Source organism: Erythrolamprus reginae, chromosome Z (genome assembly GCF_031021105.1).
Source record: "Erythrolamprus reginae isolate rEryReg1 chromosome Z, rEryReg1.hap1, whole genome shotgun sequence".
NCBI lineage: Eukaryota > Metazoa > Chordata > Lepidosauria > Squamata > Dipsadidae > Erythrolamprus > Erythrolamprus reginae.
The window spans coordinates 125,423,823-125,448,973 of NC_091963.1; the positions used below are offsets into that span (position 1 = coordinate 125,423,823).

Genomic DNA, 25,151 nt, shown 5'->3' on the forward strand with positions numbered 1-25,151 from the left:
TCCAAGTAGGGCCGCAACTGGTGCACCAGGCGAACCTGGGCAAACGCCCCCCTCGCCACAGCTGAAAGATGTTTCTCTAATGTGAGCTGTGGATCGAGGAGGATGCCCAAGTTGCGGACCCTCTCTGAGGGGGTCAATAATCCCCCCCCCAGGGTAATGGATGGACAGATCGAGTTGTCCTTGGGAGGCAAGACCCACAGCCACTCCGTCTTGTCTGGATTGAGTATGAGTTTGTTGACACCCATCCAGGCCCCAACAGCCTCCAGGCACCCGCACATCACTTCCACTGCTTCGTTGACTGGGCATGGGGTGGAGATGTACAGCTGGGTATCATCGGCATATTGATGATACCTCACCCCATGTCCTTGGATGATCTCGCCCAGCGGTTTCATGTAGATATTAAATAGCAGGGGGGAGAGGACCGACCCCTGAGGCACACCACAAGGGAGAGACCTCGAGGTCGACCTCTGACCCCCCACTAACACCGACTGCGACCGACCGGAGAGGTAGGAGGAGAACCACTGGAGAACAGTGCCTCCCACTCCCAACCCCTCCAGCCGGCGCAGAAGGATACCATGGTCGATGGTATCGAAAGCCGCTGAGAGGTCGAGGAGCACCAGGACAGAGGACAAGCCCCTGTCCCGGGCCCGCCAGAGATCATCCATCAACGTGACCAAAGCAGTTTCCGTGCTGTAGCCGGGCCTGAATCCAGACTGCTGAGGACCTAGATAATCGGCTTCTTCCAAGGACCGCTGGAGTTGGAGTGCCACCACCTTCTCAACAACCTTCCCCATAAAGGGAAGGTTGGAGACTGGACGGTAGTTATTAAGCACGGCTGGGTCCAGGGAAGGCTTCTTGAGGAGGGGGCGCACAAGTGCCTCCTTATAAAGGGCCGGGAAGGACCCCCTCCCCAAGGAGGCATTGACAATCTCCTGGACCCAGCTCCGTGTCACCTCCCGACTGGCCGAAACCAGCCAAGAGGGACACAGATCCAGTAAACAGGTGGCGGAACTCACAGCTCCAATGGCCTTGTCCACTTCATCAGGTGACACCAAGTCAAACTCCGCCCAGACAGGTGGACAAAGACGTTTAGCCCCAGTCACCTCAACTGACTCGTTGTCAGTCGACTCTGTTTTACAATTGGAGTCGAGTTCCGCCCGGATCCGAGTGATTTTATCAGCGAAAAACGTGTTAAAATCCTCAGCGCTGCTCTGCAAGGGCTCCCCAACTCCCCCCTGATTAAGAAGGGAGTGGGTTACCCTGAACAGAGCGGCCAGGTGGAATTCCGCTGATGCAATCAAGGCGGCATGGTACGCACATCTTGCCGCCTTGAGCGCCACTTTGTAAGTCTTAATATGAGCTCTTACAAGTGTTCGATCGGATTCAGACTTACTCTTCCTCCATCGCTTCTCCAGACGTCTCTTCTGGCGCTTCAACTCCCGGAGCTCCTCATTGTACCATGGGGCTCTACGGGGTCTAGTGCCGCGGAGAGGTCGCAACGGCGCAATCCGGTCAAGAGCCCCTACTGCAGCCTTGTTCCAGGCCTCAGCAAGAGATTCTGCCGAACTGTGAACGAGTGTATCTGGAATGACCCCAAGCGCCGTCTGAAAACCTTCTGGATCCATCAGGCATCTGGGGCGGAACAACTTAATTGGTTCCGCCTCCCTGCGGGGAAGGATTGGGGCCAGGAAGTTAAGCCGCAGTAGGAAATGGTCTGACCATGACAAAGGCAACACTTCTAAGCCCCTTAGTCTCAGACCATTACTCAATTGCTCAGAGAGGAATATCATATCGGGTGCGTGCCCACCCTCGTGGATCAGACCCTGAACTACTTGAGTCAGGTCCATGGCTGTCATGGTGGCCATGAACTCCTGTGCCAGTCCAGAGGAACCGCCGAGTGACGGCAGGTTGAAGTCCCCCAGGACAATAAGTCCGGGGAACTCCACCGCCAACCCGGCCACCTCCTCGAGCAGCACAGGCAGGGCTGTTGACACGCAGCTGGGAGGCAGGTACATGAGTAACAAGCCCACCTGAACCCCTAAGTCCAACTTCACCAGAAGGGACTCGCAACCCGCAACCTCTGGAGCAATGAGCCTACGCAGGCAAAGACTCTCCCTGGCTATAATAGCCACTCCTCCCCCCCTTCCCTGGGGTCGAGGTTGATGCCACACCCGAAACCCAGCTGGACAGATTTCCGAGAGAGGAACTCCTCCCTCTGGGCCCAGCCAGGTTTCAGTTACACATGCCAGGTCGGCCTCCTCATCCAGGATTAAATCCCGGATGAGGAGAGCTTTATTTACCACCGACCTGGCATTGAGCAGCAGCAACTTGAGCCCAGGGCCAGAATTACACTCGTCACCAGTATCTTGGGTTGAGCTCAAGGAGCCGGAAGAAGGAATCACTACTAAGCAGCGATCTCTCCTTCCCCTGGAACGGCTAGCTCCAAGGCTCCCACCATATCTGCCTCTCCCCACCAAGACCGGGATATTTTGACCCTCCGCCACCCCAGAGATAGGTGTCCCCTCCCCTCCTGCCTCTCCAGCGTCAGGTGTGCCAAGGGTATTATTTAAAACATAACCATTCAATTCATACATACTATAATCCCACCCACCAAACCCATTCCATTCACTATCCCCCTCCCACCCATCCCCATTAAATTCATTCCCATAAAAATCCATTGCTAAAACCCTAATAATTAATTTTTAAAAAATTAAATTATTAAAAAACACTACCCTTAAAATCAATTAATTAAAGAACAGTAAATATAAAAACATTAATATAAACATCAAATAGGAAATATAAGTTAATTATTAAATAGTAAGGAAGGCAAAGAACAGCAACAAGAGGGAACCAAACTCCAGGCTAACTGGTGTCTTGGTCTCAAAGTGTCTTAAAGTGTCTTAAAGCCAATGTCTTAATCTTAAAGTACAATAAAAGAGTGGACTTCTCAGTGTTGGCAACTGCCATTAACCAGCACTCCAGGGTCTGACTCTTATCTTGTTTGGGATTGTTCCAAGTTCTCTCCCTGTAGCAGTCCCAATAATCGCTGGTCGCCCCAATCTCCCCCCAAGAGTTCTTAGTTCTGTTGGGCGACATCTCCGAATCCCCACAGCTTCCGCTGCTCCATACGGTTCTCAAACCTCTTCTGAGCAGCCTCCACATGGCCCCGACAGAGATGGTAATTGGTTGGCAGTTCAGATTCCACTGCCAGGCAGCATCCCCTCCGACACCAGGCGCCCCCACCATTTGGCGTCCTGGCATCTGAGATCTGCCTTGTCCGGTAAGCCAGGGCTAGCAGGGCTGTGTAATCCGATCTTGGTCAGCTGCAGATCGGCGCGGCAGGCAGGAGGCAATGAGCGGCTCGATTTCTCAGCCTCTCAATCTCTCCTCGTAGCTGTCATTTCCTGAGTCCCAGCCGCTCCCAGCTGACTCTCGGTGTCCTCAATGCCTCTGCCGCTTTTTCTCCTGTCGGTTCTTCTCACAATTCTCCCACCGACGACAGGCAGTTAAGTGGCAAACAGATATCAAGCAGTTGCAGAGGAGGATGGCTCAGATGGCAAGCGGCTAAGGGCGGGGGGGGGGGGGGCGGCTCAAGTTGTAACGGCGGCCGCCATTTTCGCCGTCACAGCTGGTCCCAGCGGGTCAACAAGTTGTCTCTCGAACGCCTCTCCAGCGCCTCCAGCATTTCCCCAGTCAGGATCCTCCAGCACGGGCACTTCTCCCCTCTCCGATGTTATGGAAGATAAGTTGCTGTACTTGTTAAAAAAGCCTCCATATTTTGATGTTCCCCCCGTAGTCCAGCGGAGCAACGGAACTCTCCTCCCTGTTGCTTCACCAGTGGCAAAGAACTGGTGGGATCATAAGCCCGAAAAAGTGGTTGAAAATGAGCAAGCCAAACTACTGTGGGACTTCCGACTTCAGACTGACCGAATTATGAAGCATAACACACCAGACACCCTGATTGTGGAGCAAAAGAAAGTATGGATCATCGACATCGCAATCCCAGGGGACAGCAGAATTGAGGAGAAGCAGCTAGAGAAATTAGTGAAATACAAAGATCTAAAAATTGAGCTGCAACGACTCTGGCATAAGCCAGTGAAAGTGGTCCCAGTGGTATTTGGCACCCTGGGCGCAGTGCCAAAGGATCTCAGCAGACATTTGAAAACCATCGGAATTGACAACATCTCCATCTGTCAATTGCAAAAGGCCGCTTTACTGGGATCGGCAAACATAATTTGTCGCTACATCACGCAGTCTTAGGTGCTTGGGAAGAGCCCGACTGGTGATGAAATACGAAATTCAGCATAGTGATCTCGTTTGCTGTGTTGTATTGACATAATAATAATAATAATAATAATAATAATAATAATAATAATAATAATTAGATTTGGATGCTGCCCCTCTCCGAGGACTCAGAGCGGCTCACAACAGGAGATGAACACCATTTCCTAGAATCGGACAGAGCTAGATGGGCTATGGGAACCTTTATATTTTTTTGAATTTGAAATCACTGAAGTTACTGCATTTGCCTTTTTGGTTTCTTAAGTAAGTACATTTACTCATTTTGTGATTTCACCTGGACTTTGACGGAATAAGGGGAAAAAAAATATTAGGATTATGCAACACTGGTTTTGAAAGCGGAGGCGGCGCCGCACCGGCCCCCTCAGGCCGCTCCGTCCGGCCTGAGGGGGCCAGTGCGGCGGCGCCTTCGCTTCCTCCCGCGCCCCGCCCCCGCTCGGCAATCGGCTCGACGGCATTGCTGGCGTTCCAGGCGGGCCGCCCGGCATGAGCACCGGTTTCGTGCCTCTCAGGCCAGGCAGATAAGAGGTGCGCCGCTCCCACGGGGAAAGGAGAAGGCGGTGGCTCAAGCCCTTCCCCGTGCGCCCCTCCGGAGGAGCCCCTCTGGTGATTGTCCGGGCGGGTGAAGGTGGCTGGGGCTGGAACGCTGACAGGGACAGGCGGTGAGCGCCGCGGTGCTTGGCGAACGGAGAGGCGGTCGCCTCGCCTGCCGCCCCGCTCTGCTTCCCTCCCTCCCTCCGCAGCCTTTGTGTTTTTGGCTGGGGGGGGAGCAGGATGACCTTCCTGACTGCATGGCATCCTGCATGCAGGATGACATGCATGGCAAAGGGGCGGGGAGGATCGGGAGGCTCAAGCCTCCTTCGGTGGTGGCGGCCGGTTTCTTATTTTTGGGCTTGCACGCATTAATTGCTTTTCCATTGATTCGTATGGGAAACAATGTTTCCTCATATGAGCTTTTTGACTTACGAGCCTCCTTCCCGCACCAATTAAATTTGTAAGTCGAGGTACTACTGTAGATGAACATAGATTATTTTGCTTTATAAATATTGGTTTATTTAATTTAATTTAGGAACCACTTGACGCCAATTGATTTTGATTTATGGCTAAATATTGTGTGAATAGCTTATTCCATAAATCTTATTTCAATAATTATAATCCATTTCAAAAATGGTAGGAAATTAACCACAATTTATAAAATTGCCTTTCTTTGGTTGGTGGCTTCTGCTCCCACCATTCTTAGCCCATTATTATTAATTACTAATTGAGAATAAAACTGAACATTCCCACAGAACAGCAAAGTTGGGGAATATTTCTTTAAAAAAGTAATAGATACAATAGTCAACTTCTTTATTGCTACAGCAAACCTTTGTTAACATTTTTGGAGAATTTGAAACTGAAATCTATCTGCTATCAAATTCTTCTGTCTTTTTGTCTATTTATAACCTTTAATGAGCCCAAACAGTGAATCATAGATTAAATATTTTTGAAATAAAATATTGCAAATCCTTTAACTTAAATAAATTGTACAAAATCCAGGTCCTATTCCCATATATTGAAAGTCAAGGATCTTCACACCAGTTGTATTCACAAAATTATGGTTACTGCAGTATCACCGCGGTCTTCTGCAGTTCATGAGATCATGATTTCTTATGTCCCTACCAATGGGGAAAGTCAATGGGAAAGCCCGCAGGAAGTCAAAAGTTGTTCTTCTCCCCACTGCTTTTTTGCCTGCCCAATGCTCATGGTCATTCAATTTCTCTATTTAGGTAAGGAAGTATCTCTGAAAGAATGTCTCAATGGGTCATGAGTCATCTAGCTGAAACCAAACGATTGTTGAACAAAGAAAACTTTTTCCACATAGCTCTTACAGTACTATAATTAAAATATGGAATTTGCTAGCGGTAATTGTGGTAATGAAAGCTGATTTGAGTGGTTTTAAAATGGCACTAGACAGATTCCTACAAGACTGGGATTAGTGGTTACTAAGTGTTTACATAGACTGGTTGAACAAATAGTTTTATTTAGCAGGCCTCATAAAGTTTATGGGCCACTCCGCCAAGGCTCAGTGATTTTTGATATTGAAGAATGCAAATTGTTGAGAGTGCAGTGTCAGTTTGTATAAGATAATGAGTAAAATTTATAATTTTTTTGGAATTTTGTGAGTCAGTAACAGAGCTGAGCTGAGCTTCTGTGCCTATGTCTAGTGATACAACACAGAGTAGCAGTGATGCTGGAAAAGTCAAGTCTTAAATATTTACCAGCATATCACTGGGTTTGTATGTTACTAAATGAGTAAATCACTTTTTGAAATAAAATTGAATTGAAAATTTATATAGGTAGTATTTTCTATGTATCACAAGAATGGTGTAGATTCAAGAAACCAACCTGGATGTTAAAGTCTTTCTGTAAAATGTATGCTGACAGTTTTTGGCAGTGCTGATATGACTCACAGATTTTTCAATATGCACTCTCAGCATGGTGCTAATGTTCCAAATTAGCTGCACAGTTCCTGGAAAACCTGCTCTTCCAGTGCTTTGCATTTTGGTTGATTTCTTTGGAGGTCAACTAGGATAGGGACGGAACGGAATTGAAATTGAATTTCTATTTACATTGCATTGGAAGCACAGTGATTTCAACATAGTTTTTAGGTAATGATGCATAACCCTGCACTGTTGATTAGTGTGAAAGAAAGAGAAAATTAATTCTGGTAAAGGATGGGTGGAAATGTTCATATATATAATAATTAGATAGTGGTCATGAATGACCTGAACCAAATGTTTTAATGATTGAACTCTTGGTGAACTCTTGAGATTCAAGCAAACATTTAAGCAAGGTCTTGAAATATAATTGGGAAGTAAGAAAGGGGAAAGAGGAAGATAAGAGCAATAGCAGATAGACTTATATGCCACTTTTCTAAGCAATTTACACAGTCAGCATATTTCCCTTTCTCTTCCCTGGGTCCTCATTTATTGACCTCGGAAGGATGGAAGGCTGAGTCAACCTTGAGCCGGTGAAGATCAAACTCCCAGCAGTGAGTTGAACTAGCTTACAGTACTGCATTCTAGCCACTGTGCCGCCACAGTTCCTAGTATGTGTTTATAGGTGTCTATTTTATATGGAAACACCCCCCCCCCGTTTTCTGGTATGAATTATGACGTGAACTGTAAAGATTGAAATATTATTGACTAATATATAATATATAAATATCCTATTTGGGAGGCTCATTTACCTTCTAAGGTAGAGGAACCTATGTTCTTGAAAGAAGAAAATTTAAAAATTGTTTTAATGAAAAAAATGTTTTTCCAGGTTAGAGAGCCAAAATCCTGGGAGCAGGCCTTTAGCTAGAGATGCCTAATTAACCTGAAAATATAATAGCAATGAATCTGCTTATTAGTTGATCTAGCTTTATCCACAATACTGTGAACTAACAGCCAAGGTTCAAATTCTAGTAGCAGGTCAAGTTCTGAGCAGATGATTATTGATTTTTACTTGTATAATTGTATCATCATCATCATCATCATCATCAATAATGATTAATAATGAATATGTGAACCAAAGTACAGAAAAATTGCTTCAGGCTGTGAAAACAGAGAACATTATAAAAACAACAGAAACAGAAGCAGAATATAAGGAAAAACAACTGGATGACAGACTATATCAGTGGTTCTCAACCTTTCCAATGCCGCGACCCCTTAATACAGTTTCTCATGGTTGTGGTGACCCCCAACCATAAGTCTAGTGCCAGTTCTCCCAACAGAGCTTTAAGCTGATTGGCAGGAAAGTCAAAGGGACACCCCTCTGTAAATGCCTGATTGGTCAGATTGTAGAAATATGTTCCAAGACGCCAAAATAAAAGCTTTGGTTCCTAACATCATGGGAAATGTGTCTTTTCCCATGGTCTTAGGCGACCCTTGTGATACAGTCGTTCAACCCCCAAAGGGGTCCCGACCTCCAGGTTGAGAACCACTGGATTATATAGATGGAAAACCAAAGCTTTGCATGGACAACACTTGAAAAACATTGAAGGAAAATGTGCCAACAGCCTTACATGGGAAGGGCTTAAGATTGGAACCGTCAAGAAGGAAAAAGAAGATTTAATACTCACTGCTCAAGCACTCAACAAGCACTACAAACTAATGCCATGAAAGCAATGATACAAAAATCCACTGACAATCAATATTGCTGACTATGCAACGACAAAGTCAAAACTGTTTCAAATTTAATATGTGAATGCAGCAAAATTGCACAAACTAATTACAAAGCTAGACACGATTGCATAAACCGATTACAAAGCTAGACATGATTGAGTTGCTAAATTAATCCACTGGTCATTATGTAAAAAAAATCACTTACCTGTATCCAGTAATGGGCAGCCAAAATTTTTATTGCCACACTATGGGTGTGGCTTATTTTGTGGGTGTGGCTTGATGGTCATGTGACTGGGCAGGAGTGGCTTGCTGGTCATGTGACCAGGTGGGAGGGGCTTGAATGATCATCATCATTCAAGTGAATTGTTAAGTCCTCGACTTACAACCTCACCAGTATCGCTCTCTGGGGTGACAATTTGCTTCGCGTTTCCCGTGCTCTCCTTTCTGGGTCACCTCCTGCCTCAGGCTGGGTAGCTAGGCGAATGGGTGCCAATCAGCTATTGAGAAAAGAGGGGGAGGAAATGCCCCCCCTGCAACTCCTGCCAGTGCTGGTCTAGGACTAGGAGAGACAAGATAGCAGTACAGTGGTACCTCTATTTAAGAACTTAATTCGTTCTGTGACCAGCTTCTTAAATAGAAACATTCTTAAGTGGAAGCAATTTTTTCCCATAGGAGTCAATGTAAATAATACTTGCAAACCCATTAGGAAAGAAATAAAAGCTCTGAATTTGGGTGGGAGGAGGAGAAAGAAGAGGAAGAGGACAGTTGCTGCTGAAGGAAGAAGGTGAAGTGAGGGGAATCAAACAAATCCAAAACTTTAAGCCTTAAAAAAAAAAGAGGGAATCTGCGGCAGCGCCAGAGAAAGAAAAAAACGCTCTGTTCTGCCTGTGGGCGCTGGCAGAGGTTTATTCCCTCTCCAAGCGCCCAGAGAAAGGAAAATGCTTTGTTAGCTCTAGACTGCCAAAACCTCCTTAAGTGCTACCAAAAGGCTCCTCTGGCAGCCCAGATGGCCGGGATTAAAGGGGGAATGGTAGAAAACTGGCTGGGCCTTTGTGCTGCTCTCAAATTTCCTAGGAATTTTTTCTGGGCTTGGGTTCTTAAGTAGAAAATGGTTCTTAAGTAGCGGCAGAAAAATCTGGAACACCCGATTCTTATCTAGAAAAGTTCTTAAGCAGAGGCGTTCTTAAGTAGAGGTACCACTGTATTCCAATATCTCAGGGTTTGCCACAAAAAAGAGTCATCCAAAGCACCTGAGGATATTGCAAGAAGCAATGGCTAGAAACTAAACAAGGAGAGAAGCAACTTAGAACTAAGTAGAAAATTCCTGACAGAACAATTAATCAGTGGAACAGCTTGCCTCCCAAAATTGTGAATGCCCCAACACTGGAAGTTTTTTTAAAAAATGTTGGATAGCCATTTGTCTGAAGTAGTGTAGGGCTTCTTACCTAATCAGGGGGTTGGACTAGAAGACCTCCAAAGTCCCTTCCAACTCTGTTGTTGTTGTTGTTGTTGTTGTTGTTGTTGTTGTTGTTATGTGTTGGTTTTCAAGTATGCATCAGACTTTTAAAAATCTCATATTATCTTGATCAAATTTTCTAAGACTTTTTCAGGTACGTATGTGATCTAAGTAATTTTTGTTAACAGTAAAGACAAACTTTCTACATATAATGTGCATTATTTTCAATTTTACCATTGTGTTATAATTGTTATTTTAGTATCTTATCTGAATTATGTGTTAGTGCCATTTGCCATGTTACCATGCCTCATTTTGACTTGAACTTAAAAAAAGGATGAGTTTTCTAGGAATAGATTGGTCATCCTTTAAATGAAGGAAAATATATTCCCATGATAACATTGCAGGATCCAATGTGGGTCAGTCACCAGGACCAGAGGTTTAATCTTCTGAATGTTTGGATTCGTTGTGGAACCCTTCCTCAAGGAACTTCTCTTGCACTAGAAAATGTATCACACCTTCTGGTGAGAGCGAAGTTCCCTAAGGATGGGTTCCAGAATGAGTTCAAAAGCTTGGAAAGTGTTCTGTCTGGGTTCCCCCAGACGTCAACACCAACTAAAAAGAGTAGCCAGGCATGCTGGTAAAAAGCAAAGTCATTTTATATCTTTGAAAACAAACACAGATAACAAAAACTGTTCTTACAAACTGGAATGCTATGAAGCTTCACAGAAGAGTCACGACGGCCAGACAATACAACAGGCTTTTTGCTGGCACACACACCACTGTAGATAATAAAATCCACGCCTCCCCCAAGTTTTCAGCCTTCGAGGCCACAAGCCAGAATCAGAGACGCCAAGGATCGAAGCAAGGTCAGAGGACTCCCAAAAGATAACTCTCCACAATACAGGAAGGGCGGGCCTGCCTTTTCAACCTTTCTGAGGAGAACCACACCCAAACCCAGCTGTTGCCTATTAGGGATAGAAATACCTGGCTAATTGTCCCCTTCTTTGTGCTGCCCTTCTCTGCCTCATATCTATGATGGCTTGTGCATTCTCATCTAATGACTCCAGGCTACTCGCTGGGGAGAGCTCCCCCCCCGGGGGTCTCAGGCTGTTCCCCCTCCTCTTCGTCCTGACATTCCTCTTCCCCATCTGCCTGGTCCTCCTCCTCCTCCTGTTCCTCGTCCTCCCCCTCTGAGCATGGAGCCGGTAGAGTTCCAGCCATTCCCTGAGGAGCCTCAGACTGAATCACAACAGAAAGTGACTAACCCAGATTGGATCCTGTTCACATTTGAGTTTGTAAGTTCCGGAGACACTGAGAATGCATCTTCTAGACATTTTTTTTTTTTGTTACCAGCGCTCTGCATAGCGTCTAAAAACTATATACAGTGGAACCCCGACATAAGAGCTGCTCTACTTAAGAGCAACTCGAGATAAGAGCTGGGAGGGGAGAGATATTTTTGTTCTACTTACAAGCCCAAATTCGAGATACAAGCGCCAAGGAGCTGTCTCCTGAAGCCAAACGCTAACTTCCGCGTTCGGCTTCAGGAGACAGCTGCGAAGCGGCGCGCGTGTTTTAAAAGGTTGCAGCCGGCCTGGGGGGCTCGGGGGGGGGGGTGCTTGCAGCTTTCTTTCTTGCTCTTTTTCTTTCTTTTACCTTCCCTTCCTCTATTTCTTCTTTTCTTTCTCCTTCCCACCTTCTTCCCTCCCTCCCTCCCTTCACTCATTCCTCTCTTACTCTCCCCTTTCATAAGTTTCCTTGCTTCCTTCCTCTGTTCCTGTCCCTTCCCCCTTTCTTTCTTTCTTGCTTTCTTTCTTGCTCTTTTTCTTTCTCTCTTTTACCTTCCCTTCCTCTATTTCTTCTTTTCTTTCTCCTTCCCACCTTCTTCCCTCCCTCCCTCCCTTCACTCATTCCTCTCTTACTCTCCCCTTTCATAAGTTTCCTTGCTTCCTTCCTCTGTTCCTGTCCCTTCCCCCTTTCTTTCTTTCTTTCTTTCTTTCTTTCTTTCTTTCTTGCTCTTTTTCTTTCTCTCTTTTACCTTCCCTTCCTCTATTTCTTCTTTTCTTTCTCCTTCCCACCTTCTTCCCTCCCTCCCTCCCTTCACTCATTCCTCTCTTACTCTCCCCTTTCATAAGTTTCCTTGCTTCCTTCCTCTGTTCCTGTCCCTTCCCTCTTTCCTTCCTTCCTTCCCACCCTCCGTCCATTCATTCACCAATTCCTCTCTTGATCGCTTAAAGCCGGTCCCTGGTGCAAAAAGGGTTGGGGACCTCTGTCCTACAGGATTGGGTGGCAGAGAAGTTGAACATATGTAAATTTAAAAGTTTAAGAAAGTTTACAAGTTAAGTGAAAGAAACTTCATTATTCATTTATATGTACATGTACATTTCTTCATTAAAAACATGTCTTTCTGCATAATTTAGACTAACTTTGTGAGTTTTTTGAGGGCTGGAACCAATTAAAATTATTTACATTAATTCCTATGGGGAAAAGTCGTTCGAGATAAGAGCTGCTCGACTTAAGAGCCCAGGTCCGGAACGAATTAAACTCGTATCTCGAGGTACCACTGTAATGCTAATCCTTGAAATATAAATTATATTAGATACTTTTTCTCTAACCTTCAATATCAGGCTGCTATAAGATAATTGTTCATATTACTCCAAATTACTCAAACCATTTTACCCCACCCAGAGGTGGAGATAGAATAGTTGAGATAACTTGATTTCCGGCCTGTGAGTAGGCTGTTCAACTTGCCCCACTGAAATGCTAGGGGTGGAGTGTGAGAAGGACAATACTAAGCACATCAGGTCTCTTTGGCAGTCTGCTTGATATTAAGCCACAGTCAAGAGATTGCTCCTTTGGGAATCTTTTGCAAATCCTGGGTGCTTGATTTGAGCATCACATCCCAGTGTGCTGTTCCTCTACACCTGATCTGCCTTAGGACTGTATGACTGAACACTGCTAGTCCTGGACAATGCTGTGTCTCAGTTGTTCCCAGATTGTGCTTCTCTTTCTGTTGCTGAAAGGTGGGTAGACAGAACAAAGTGTTCACACTCTCTGTGAAAATGTGAAAATATGTACAGGTATTTTCTATAGTTATTGGGATGGTATTTGATCACCTAGACTAATGTTGGGGAATACAGACACAGCTTCTGTTCCATTAGAGTCACCAACTCCTCTCTTGAAAAGTAAAGATTCTAGACCACTAGGTTGTTTGAGCAGATGGAGAGAAATCTGAAAAATTATTGAACTACAACAATGTATACTGGATGAGTTGCAAAACCTGAGAAATTTTAAGCATTGGTTTCTGGGGGAAATGGGAAACGTAGATTCTTGCAGAGCATTAGAAACATTAGAAAAGAAATCTGGAGCATGGAGACTGAAACATCCAGCATGTATTGCTTTCCTTCTGATTAAAAAAAAATGTTAAGGAAAAAAATTGCTATGTTTCATTAGTCAGATACAGGTAATTATCCTTTGTAAGGAAAGTGCATATGTATGTAGATTTCTATACTTGGAAATGCAGATGGGTTTTATTTTCTCTCCTTGTAGCGATTACATAACAATTGATCACTTTGATGTATTATGCAATTGACAAATTACTGGACTGAAATAATTTGTGTGCATGTGGGTTCCTAGGAGGTTTGGGTTATTATTCTCTTCCTATTTCTGTAAAATATGTTAGAGAGATCAGATTTACTGACCTTTATCAATCTTCGGAGAAAGATTTATTGCAGTTACTAACCAAGGAATTTTCGTAATGGATTTTTTTTTTACTGGCCTAGCCTTATGTACCATGATCAAGGCCTAAATTCAGTTAAATTCAAGTTTGGGCAAGATCTCTGCAGGTTTTTGATAGAACCTGTTTGGTAAGTCAGAACAATGCAAAACCACGCCATCTGATCTCCTCCCATGTTAGTCTTTTGGATCAAGAACAACTGAAAGGTTTGTGGCATGGATTAGAAATACTTAGAGATATTGTTGAGAAAGGAAATGGTAATAATAATAATTTATTAGACTTATATGTCACCCCTCTCCGAAGACTCGGGGAGGAGAGGAGATGCCAATGTAAATTAACCAAACATTGAATTCATTAACAAAAAGAACTACGACATAGTGATACGTTACAGATGAGCTGGTTACACATGCAGAGAACCTTAATAGAAGATGCTTAATCTGTTTACGGATTTTACATCTTTTCTGGTTTTGCACAACAAGCTATCCAAGTCTGGGTTTTCATAATCCAGAGCACTAATTACGCCTCTCTTGTTGTATAATTATGACTACTAAGTTCTTAACTGACCCTGTTAAACAATTCACATGTGCCCATGTTTAATTATTAGACAGGTTGACTTAGCTCTTAAAGCAGTGGTTCCCAACCTGTGATCGGCTGACTACTGACAGTTTATGATGTCTTGAGTCTGCGAAGACTTGAAGAAATGTTATGATTTCAATATTAGGTTTTGGAGATCTGTGGCCATGGTCTGTGGCCATGAAAGGTATTTAAGGGTGGGGTGGAGGGGTTTGTGTGTAGAAAAAGTTGAGATGTACTGTCCTAAACAATTATTCAGCCGTTTTGTAATAAATACATAATATAATTCTCCTCCTCCCCCCTCCCCCCAGGATGGAGACCTTGCTGTTGTGGAGAGTATGTTCTGGGGAGTAAAAATATTGACCAAGGGTTTTTTTGGTAACCTAATCCCTATCCTCTATCTTCTAATATTAATGTTTTTCATTCTATCACTTTAACTTTATTTATTGTATTTTTAGATGTGGAAAACACTGATGCTCAAAAAGGTAAGAAGAAACCCGTGTAAAGGATAGTCAACCTAATAATGGGGGAGGAAAGACCTAGAGAAGAGATAATGGCATAAAATTGAATCTAAGCACTCAAAGTATAATTTTCCAATAGTCCAGTTATTCTTGTGTTATTCGGACAAAAAGAAAGGAAGTGTGCAACTAAGCTTAATTAGTTTATTTATATTTGTATTTATACTTGTCTAATTTTAAACTTATGTTACTAGAATAAGCTTTGTCCAACAAGATTATTAATGTTACTATATCGAGCAAGACTATTTATGTTACTATGCCCAACAAAGTTATTCAAAGAACTATGCCCAACAAGGCTATTCAAAGAAATATGCCTAGCAAAGCTATTCAAATTAATATGCCCAACAAGGTTATTTAAATAACTATATCCAACAAGGCTATTCAAATAATTAGAACAATAATAAAAATTAGAATAATTAATCAGTGGAGCAGCTTGCCTCTAGGAGTTGTGAATCCTCCAACACTGAAATTTTTAAAGATGATGTTGGATAACCATTTGTCTAAAGTAGTGTAGGGTTTCTTACCTAAGGAGAGGGTTGGACTAGAAGATCTCCAAGGTCCCTTCCAACTCGTTGTTGTTGTTGTTGTTGTTGTTGTTGTTGTTATTATTATTATTATTATTATTATTATTATTATTATTATTAATGCCCAACAAGGCTATTCAGGTTGTTATGCCCAACAAGGCTTCTGCTCATTCATTTCCCTAACGTGATGCCTACTTCTGATACGATGCAACTTGTTAGGGAAGGTAAATGGAACCCACCCCTGAAGTGATCAGGCTGTGTTAGAGAGGGCTGGGAAGCAGACTTGATGTCTCGCACTCTCGGGGTCTGGGTTGTCTTGCACTCTGGGGGTCTGGGTTCATTTCAGTCTTCTCTTTATACCCAGCTTGTTTACTTTGAATCCTTATTTGTGGAACATCTTGCTCAGATCTTGTCAGCAACTTTACACTCTTACTTCCTGTTCCATGAAAATTGCAATCCACTGCATTCTTTATGCTCACTAATGTTCCACCTGGTATTATCAGCAGTAATTCACATACAGGATCTGTACATCTAGGATCTTCTATTATCAGTAATATACACATTCCAGCAATGTGAATTTCTCAATGGGTTTAGGAAAAGGCTAGATATGGTTGCGCTATAGGCCCACTATACTCATGACTTATTCTAATATATTATATATTATGCACCATATATGTAATATATTCATAGTATACAACATGATATGTAACATAAGGAACAATTTTCAGACTTATAAGTAAGCCTTTACACACACACACACACACACACACACACATACACACACACACACAAATATATGGACATTTCTTTATTTATACCTTTAAAAATATTTTCTTCTTGCCATGTGTGTTATAGCCAGGAAATTTAGAAAGAGTGTGGGAATTTATAAGTATTCTTTAATTTAGTAGAAAATCCCTATTTATATTTGACCCTCCTTTTTTCAACCATATGAACTTACTCATTTTCAAATGAACATGTATAATATGCATATTATGCTTCAATGTAGTGTAGATAGTCATGAAACAGAAGACTTGTATACATATACAAAGAGAGACATGAAAAATGCACCTAATTGTTAATGCAGTGTAGCATGGGGCCTGAAGACTTCCATGTGGGCGTATCAGTTGTATGTGGATGAGAAAAAATCCTCTGCAATATAAAGAGACTGATCTGGACAGGCTCTTGTATTTTATAGGCGTCTTGTGCTCATTAATAAAAATACCTGAAAGCTAGGTAGATCACACGCACACGCACACACATAGTATATACGTTTTCTCTTTCTTGTATAAATGTTACTCTTCATTTGATTCCACTGTTTACATTTTTGTAAATTATGCATAGCACAAAATCTATGAATATTGCTGAACTCCATAGAAATTCCAGCATAAATTCCAGCATCCCTTATAATTGTCCATGATGATTAAGAATATTAAGAGCTGTAATTAGCAAAAAATTGGTTGCTGTCTCCATCTATCTATGTTGCTTGATTAACACCCATCTGCCCACATTCTTTCTACAGCTCTTTCTTTCTATCTAGCATTATATATAATTTGTTTCAATGTAATTACTTTTAGATATGACTCATCCTATTCTGTAAACATGGCAGTTGTCAACAATATCTAAGGGAGAAAATATATCACACCTGGCTAGGCAAAGGCAAAATGCTTTTTAAACATCAGTAGATAATCTGGTCTCTTTTAAATATATTTGTCCTAATTCACACTTAATTGAATGGCAAGGAATTAAAAGAGTTGTCTAAAATACCTGGAGGAGATATTAGTTTGTCTACTGGTCTCTAACCATTTTAAAAATGATGGTCCAGATATTTTATCATAACCCCTAATTTTTTATACACCTATAAGCAAAGGTTTTCCTTCTAATTATAGATAAATGATAATATATTCAGAATAGTATAGAATAGAATAACAGAATTGGAAGGGACTTTGAAGGTTTTCTAACCCACTCTCCTGCTTAAGCAGGAAACCAATGGTGCATTGCTGCCAGTTTGGAATGGTTTGCCTATACTGGGGGCGGAAATTTGCATCTGCTCACTGAACCGGCAGTGGTGGCTGGCTGTCCATGCTCGAGAACCAATTTTCCAGTTGTCGTGGCTGGCAAAGAACCCTCTGTGCATGTCCGACTTCTGTTTCGATGTGAACTGGTAAGGAAGGTAAATGGAACCTACCCTTGCAGGAAACCTATACCATTTCAGACAAATAATTGTTCAATTTCTTCTTAAAAGTATTCAGGTAGATATCTAACATATTTTATTACTATATGTGATCAGTAATCTACTGCTATTCTCATAGTTCTTTCTAGTAATCACTTTGCTTATCTATATACTGTATTTGGGATATTTTTCATCACCCTAACAAGTATCCTTAGTTCTTGTTACCCGTAGGAGATGATTAGGCTAAGCCTAAGAGAGGGGTCTAATGCGTCATCAGTCATGAGTTCTCTTCATGCCCACGAGATCTAAGTCCAGCCCACCTTGAATTCCTTCTACTCTTATCTTCCACTAATTTCCCTTGGTCATTAGAAATTCAGATTCTTGTAGAGAGCTCAAGTTTATAATAAATCTTGATATTAATTTGAACTCTGTGGATCGCCTGAGTTTCTGGCAATTGACACTACCCCCTAACATGAACTAACCAATTACAACTTTTTCATTTTGTTCATTCATTGTAATCATTTCATTCTTCCACCATCTGGTTACAAATTCCCTACTATATGTATGATATCCACCTAAGTGGAACAGCACCAGCTTGTTATTTGAATGGAAAACTGTCAGGAACTGGGTTCCTGACAAAAAGCAAGAAGACAGTTGCCATTTTAATATTTTATTAAGAAAACTGTCTGGATGTACCTGTGAGATCATCAGGAATAATATTTTTTAGGATTGAACTGAAGTGAAAACACTCACATCTGAATCTTAGAGCTTTTGCTCTGACTATATTTTGAAACAGAAAGTGAAAAATGCCAATCATGGATAAAAAATTAAGAATTTGAAGGAAGCTTATGTTGTTTTCACTTGTCCAAGTAGCTTGTGACTTCACAAAATAATATGAGCTGAATTATGGCAAGGTTGGCTGTATTGGTTGTAGAAAGACAGTAGCATTATTGGTAATAAATTCTGCCTCATTTATCCCAGCAGCAGGTTAGATCCCACAAAGTTGGCCTTCTACAGGTCTCGTTAGCCAAGCAATTCCACCTAGTGGGATCTTCTCTGTGGCAGCTTTGGCCCTTTGGAATCAACTCCCTTCAGGGATGAGTACCACCTCCACCTTCTACAAAGCTTTAAAACCTCACCTTTGCCAGCAGGCTTGAGGCTAAAATAAATATTTTATTCATTTTATTCATCAACAAGTGCAAGGAAACAGGGCACATGAAAAAAATGGCACAAGTAAATAGTCATAAATACATAAAATGAGTACATACAAATGGGTACAGTAGGACAGGGACCTCTTAAGAAATGTGTAAGGTCCACATTAGACAGTTCAAGGTAAAAGGTATGGGGTTTAGAGAAACTAACAACAGGCTCAGGTAAAGTGTTCCAGACATGTACTACTCTATTGCAGATGTGGTATTTTCTGCAATAAAGATTAGAGCATAATACAATTTGTTTGTATCTATTGATAGCCTTAGTGTTATTGAGGTTGAAATTAAAGTAGCCGTTAAAGGTAGGACATTAAAGTAGATGATCTTGTGTATTAAGTTTAGGTCAGAATGTAGATGGCGAAGTGCAAGGTTATCCAGGCCTAAAATTTCAAGTCTACTGGAATAAGGAATTTTATTGCGAGCAGTGTAGTTGAATACTCTTCTTAAAAAATACCTCTGGAACCTCTCTAATATATTAATGTCTGAAATACAGTGCGGGTTCCAGGCAGTTGAGCAGTATTCAAGTATAGGTCTGGCAAAGGTTTTGTATTCCCTAGTTAGTTATAAGTATAATGTTACCAGAGAGAAAACTTCATAAAATAAGGTTGGCAACTCTTTAATGCCTTTTTAGCAATGTTGTTACAGTGAGCTCTGGGGCTTAGATCTTTTAAAATGAGTACACCAAGGTCCTTGATAGAGTCTGGCTCATCTTTTAGATCATTTCCATCCAGCTTGTCTTTGATATTCTGATTTTTATTGCCAATGTGCAGGACTGAGCATTTGTTAGCAGATATGTGGAGTTGCCAATTGTTTGACCATTCAGATACATAATCTAGGACATTTTGAAGGGTAGTAGAATTCTCTGTGGTGTTAAATAGTTTTACATCATCGACAAAGAGGATATAGCTGCTTAAAATATGATCACAAAGGTTTTTTTATATAAAGCAGAAAGTGTTGGTCCTAACCCTGCCTTGGGGAACACTACTGTTAACCTAGTGCTGGGTTTGATATAGCATTTCCAATTTTAACTATTGCCTCTTTGGTAGGAATGCACCTATCCACTTGTGTAGGGATCCAGAAATGTCATAAGAGCTTAGTTTTAACAGAACTTTATCCTGTACCACAATATGATCTCAACAATTTCCTACAGCATTCATCTTCTCACATTTCTCTTTTTTTCTTTTGTAGTGTGTGGGCGCCCCAGAGTACATTCCCCTCGAATTGTTGGTGGGAAAAGAGCTGAAGAAGGGGAATGGCCATGGCAGGTCAGCATACGAGAAAACAGACTTCATGTATGTGGTGGAAGTCTTATTTCCTCCCAGTGGGTGGTGACAGCTGCTCATTGCTTTGATGGGTGAGTAGTAGATTTGCATTAAAGAGACTGTATCTCAGACAGTTTCTTTTCTTTAAGGGAATCAGTAATTGAAGATGGAGCTTTAGCATTAGGGAACAATAGCAATTCAACTAAGTTCAAAAATTTGGCAATGGACCAATTTTTGCCTTTATGAAGGTAGCATTACAATATTAAAAAGAGCCAAGAAATCTGAATTTGATTTGACTCCTCCCTCCTAATGCTGATCTCTCTTCATAGAAAAGATTTGATTTGATGGCATAAATATATAAATGATGCCCTCCATATTGCTTCGTAAACAAGATAGAGCAACTACATGGTAAATACATTGTCTGAAGCACATGATTTGAAAGCACTAGATTTCCTGTTGAGTTTCAGAGCCGAGCAAAGATGATAAAAGACTGATTATTTTTCCCCTTGGCTCCCATAGGCCACTAGTTGCATCCAGGTATCGAGTACATCTGGGGGAGTACGAACTCCCCAAACCAGCACCCACCATGGTCTCATCTGCTATAAGCCTGATTGTAGTACATCCATATTATGCTGGAGTTGGGCTGAGTGCTGATATTGCGTTGGTGAAACTAGAGGAGCCTGTCCAATTCTCCCGAACCATCTTGCCTATCTGCTTATCCACTGTTGCAGATCCCGAACCTTTCCCTGTAGGGATTATGTGCTGGGTCACTGGCTGGGGGGACCTCTATCCAGATGGTAAGAAAAAGTGGAGGGGTTGTTTCCTTAGATAAGTGCATAATTCAGGTTTCTGCAAGACATGTAGTCTCCAATTGGAGGAGGAGGAGGCTTCTGCCCCCCCCTCCCCCCAGTATTTTGAGGGGCATTAAGCTGCATTAAAAACTTTATGGAGGGTTAATGCATTTATATTATTTATAATATTGCTTATTGCTATAAAAGTACTGTTTTGCAGTAGTGATTTGACACTGAATTTTGGTGCCATGATCTGTAATAAATGAGGTGTGGAGCATATGTAACCCATGATTTAAAGTCCTCATAACAGGGCTAATTACATCCATTGTTTTTGCAGTTGCAGTATTTGTTTGTTTTTTAGTCAGCCACTTACTGGCATGAATAATATTGTTGCTAGTGCAATGACATTATTGTAAAGGGTGTGGAGCCCAAACATTTGGTAGACTGGAGGAGTTGGGAGTGATTTAAAATGAGGCTCACAGACTAAAGCATTACAGATACTTCCATTTACCCCTTTGATCTTTAAAAGCAAATGGAAGAAGGCTCCACCCTTAAATGCTTAGGAGTTGTTCAGTCTCAGAGTCTCCTTTTTTTTTTTTTTGCACCAGCCACTTTCACCACTCGGATTCTGCAAAAATTGGAAATGCCAGTCCTAGATGTTGATAAGTGTGATGAAATGTACCATAATGACTCTAGCAGCTCTGACATAGATTCTGAAGTTTTGCCAAAAAGCTACAGGCTAATTTATGATGACATGATCTGTGCTGGCTATCCGGAAGGAAAGAAAGACTCTTGTCAGGTAAAAATAGGGAATAAGAACCGTGGAGCAATTATGATTTGTAGCAGATATTACACTAATATAGAATTTTCTTGTTTATCATGAGTCTGGGAACTAGGGCATTGCAATTCATTATGTAACCAGGCTGAGTGAAATGTGTGAATCCAGCCATTATTTTTCCTTTAATAATAATTAATTCTTGGAGACTGCTTATTGGTCCCCGCAGCTTACTTGACAAGGTTTTTCAGAAGTGGTTTGGCACTATAGTCTTCTGAGGGCTAAGAGAAAGTGATTGGCCCATGGTCGCCTACCTGGCTTTTTGTCTAAGGCAGAATTAGAACTCATAGTCTCCTATTTCTAACTTGATCAGTACATTAAACTGATTCTCCAAACAATGTATATAGGATAGAAAAAGAAATAACTAGAATCTTAATATTGACTGTGAATCATAATGGTCATGATACAGATTATACAGATTAACAGAGTTGGAAGGGACCTTGTAGGTCATCTAGTGCAGTGATTTTCAACCTTTTTTGAGCCGCGACACATTTTTTACATTTACAAAATCCTGGGGCACACCACCAACCAAATTGACACAAAATGACACTCTAACGCAGTACATATTATACATATAGTTAATAATATAGTTTCTAAATGTATTTATATTCACTTAGTGTGAAATCTGGGCCTATTTCAACGAACACAAAAGGGATATCCTGGCAGGAATGGTAGTTTGGAGATCCATGTTTAATTTCCCCACGGCACACCTGACCATGTCTCATGGCACACTAGTGTGCCACGGCACACTGGTTGAAAAACACTGATCTAGTGCACCCACCCATCCATGCAGACCATTTCTGACAGATGGCAGCCTTGTCTCTTCTTGAAAGTTTCCAGTGATGAAGCTTCCACAACTTCTGAAGGAAATCTGTTCCATTGGTGGGTTGTTCTTACTGTCAGAAAATTTCTCCTTATTTTCTGGTGTAATCTTAAACAGTTTTCCATCCATTATTCCTTGTCTGGCCTTTAGGTGCCTTGGAAACTAGCTTGACCCCTTCTTCTCTGTGGCAGCCCCTCAAATGTTGGAAGACTGCTATCATGTCTCCTCTGGTCCTTCTCTTCATTACACTAGTCGTGCCCAGTTCCTGTAACCTTTGTTTGTATGTTTTAGCCTCCAGTCCCCTAATCATCCTGGGGGTGGGGTGTGTGTGTCTTTTCTGCATTTTTTCTAGAGTCTTAACATCTTTTTTAGTGGGGTGACCAAAATAGGTCTTCTTGTTTGTAAGTCAGGGTTTACCAATAATATAAGTAACTATGACTTACAACCAGTGAAGGGCTACCCCACTGCATTCCCCCTGTCTGGGCAGTAGCCCATCCCTGTTTATAACTAACTGTGATTTTTAAACAACAGCAATGTTGGGCATGAAAATAGAAATAAGCAGCTTAATACAATTAAATGGCTGGTACTCTAGCACTGATTTCACTCTGAATTGTTTACTTTTTTTGCAAAGCCTCATTTCTTCGAGTGAAGCCCCAGATTTGATCTATTTCTTGAATATGGTCTCTGATCCCCAAATAGTTGCTCACACCTGCTAATTGTTGATCTTTAGTTGGCTAAAAGTTAGCATGAAAATGGCAGCTTATTAAATGAAGAAGCAAAAGATTTTCTGTTTATAATAAACACTAAGTTAATGCTGCAAATTGCAGTTGATGTACTCTTATTCCACCAATCCATTTTTTTCTCTCCAATATACCGTATAGTGTTATGTGCTCAATGAGCATCTTTGGAAATCATAAAATCTATCTCCTCCTCTCCCAAACATTTTAATAATAATTTTATTTGTTTATTCACTTCATAAACTACGGGGATTTTAACAAGAAGAACACATTTTGGCACATGCTTTCTTGTGCACATGCATTTAAAATAAGGGAAATAATCTAATAATAAAATAATTATTTTTTATATAAATCTAGTTTTCTATTCCCTCCCAAAATGTAACAATAAACAACCACCTTAAAACATTTTTCTGTATTTTATTCTTCCCCTAAGTAAATAAGGGCAGAATTGTTTTGTTTCCCTGTTGATATTTATAACATGTCTTAGAATAATGCTGCCCTAAAGTAAATTTGATAAGTTATGTGATGAAGCTTGACTTTAAACTTTAGTTTATCAATCTAAAGAATGTGCTGTTCTTGCAATGCATTCTTAAGGACAGTATACTGTATTTCCTCACATAAAACAATCCAAAGTTTTGATTTTACATAGTCATTCTGAGGCAGGTAGTACCACAAAGCAGCAAGGAAATTTTCTCCAGTATGTTTCTGGTAATTATTGAAAGCAGAATAATAAAGGCTTCTAATCATGGCAACAATATTCTTAGCTAGCTTTCAAACCCATAACAAAGACATTTAAGATATATCAGTAATATTGATTCCCCACAAGATTGTTTTTACATTTACTTTTAAATCACCATTGTTATTTCTCCCTTTTCAGTAATTTATAAGGGCTTGGCTAAATAACATTAAGAGGAAGTGGTGAAATGACATATTCATCTCATCTGCTTAAATTTAAATTCAAAATGTACATTATATTATTTCCTTAGGTCTTACTGGAAGAGTGTTCTTAGTTAACTCCTTTGTTTCTTTTTAGGGTGACTCTGGGGGCCCCCTGGCCTGCAAGTTGAATGGTACATGGTTTCTTGCCGGTGTTGTGAGCTTTGGGGTGGGTTGTTCTGAACCCAACCGACCTGGAGTCTATACCAGAGTAACTTCTTATATGGACTGGATTCAACGCACTATACAAAAGAATTCAGTTTCCAGTGGTGGTATCTATCATCCCAGTGGGACTTCAGTTGTCTTCTTTTTAATTTTTCTCCTGAGCATTTTCTATGTAAGTGCTGTTCATTTATAATCATTTGGAAATGTAACTGTAACACAAGTGTCACATATAACTGAATATAATACTGTATTACCATTCAACTACAATGTAAAATTACTTAGTTCAAAGAGAAAAATACAACCACCATTGTGCATAGTGAAAAGTTTCCTGGAGGTCTGGACCTTAACCTCCTATTACCTCTTTCTCTTATTATTAATAATTCTCAGAATTCTGACTTGGATGTACATTTGATAATAAATCAAAAATCAAAAAATCCCAGTTTGTTTCCTTGAATCATTTGTTCTTTGTGCAGTGAGATATAAGAACTTTCCAAGTAAAATATCCCCATTCCTTATATCTCATTCTTAGGGTCTCCTCTACCATTTAGTGGACATGTTCAGACAACATGATAACAATATAGTAACCTCTATCTTGCCTTGCAGTGAATGTGTGCTTATGGATTAGATTGATTTCTTTTATAGTTCTCTCATCAACCATTGATTTCTACTTTTGTAGAACAGTTTCAGAAAAGAGAAAAACAAGATATTCTGTAATATTTTTGTGGATCTAAACAGAAATCTTGCTGAATGTATACAATATTGGAAAAGTTGTAGCTGGCTTTTTTATTTTTGCAACCTCACCACAGAGTTAAAGAGAGATAAATTCTTGAAGAGTTCTCACTATTTTCAACCCAAGGTAGAAACTGGCAATTGCAAAGAAAGTTGAAAATAGTGACTGGCACAAGAAATCAGCTTTGTCAATTCCTTTCCAGCAAAGACTCCAAGCTCAACACTCTGTTCACTCATTTCCCTA

At 41.2% G+C, this 25,151-nt stretch overlaps 1 protein-coding gene across 1 annotated transcript; it reads left to right on the forward strand.

Moving 5' to 3' along the window:
- Nucleotides 1-12,757: 12,757 nt before the first annotated feature.
- On the forward strand, nt 12,758-24,612 carry LOC139175759 (serine protease 27-like). The gene is made up of 6 exons (XM_070767026.1): nt 12,758-12,923; nt 14,668-14,694; nt 19,818-19,983; nt 20,411-20,688; nt 21,291-21,481; nt 24,111-24,612. The coding sequence occupies exons 1-6, from the start codon at nt 12,872-12,874 to the stop codon at nt 24,369-24,371; spliced, it is 975 nt and encodes a 324-aa protein (XP_070623127.1). The 5' UTR covers nt 12,758-12,871; the 3' UTR covers nt 24,372-24,612.
- The last annotated feature ends 539 nt before the right edge of the window (nt 24,613-25,151 follow it).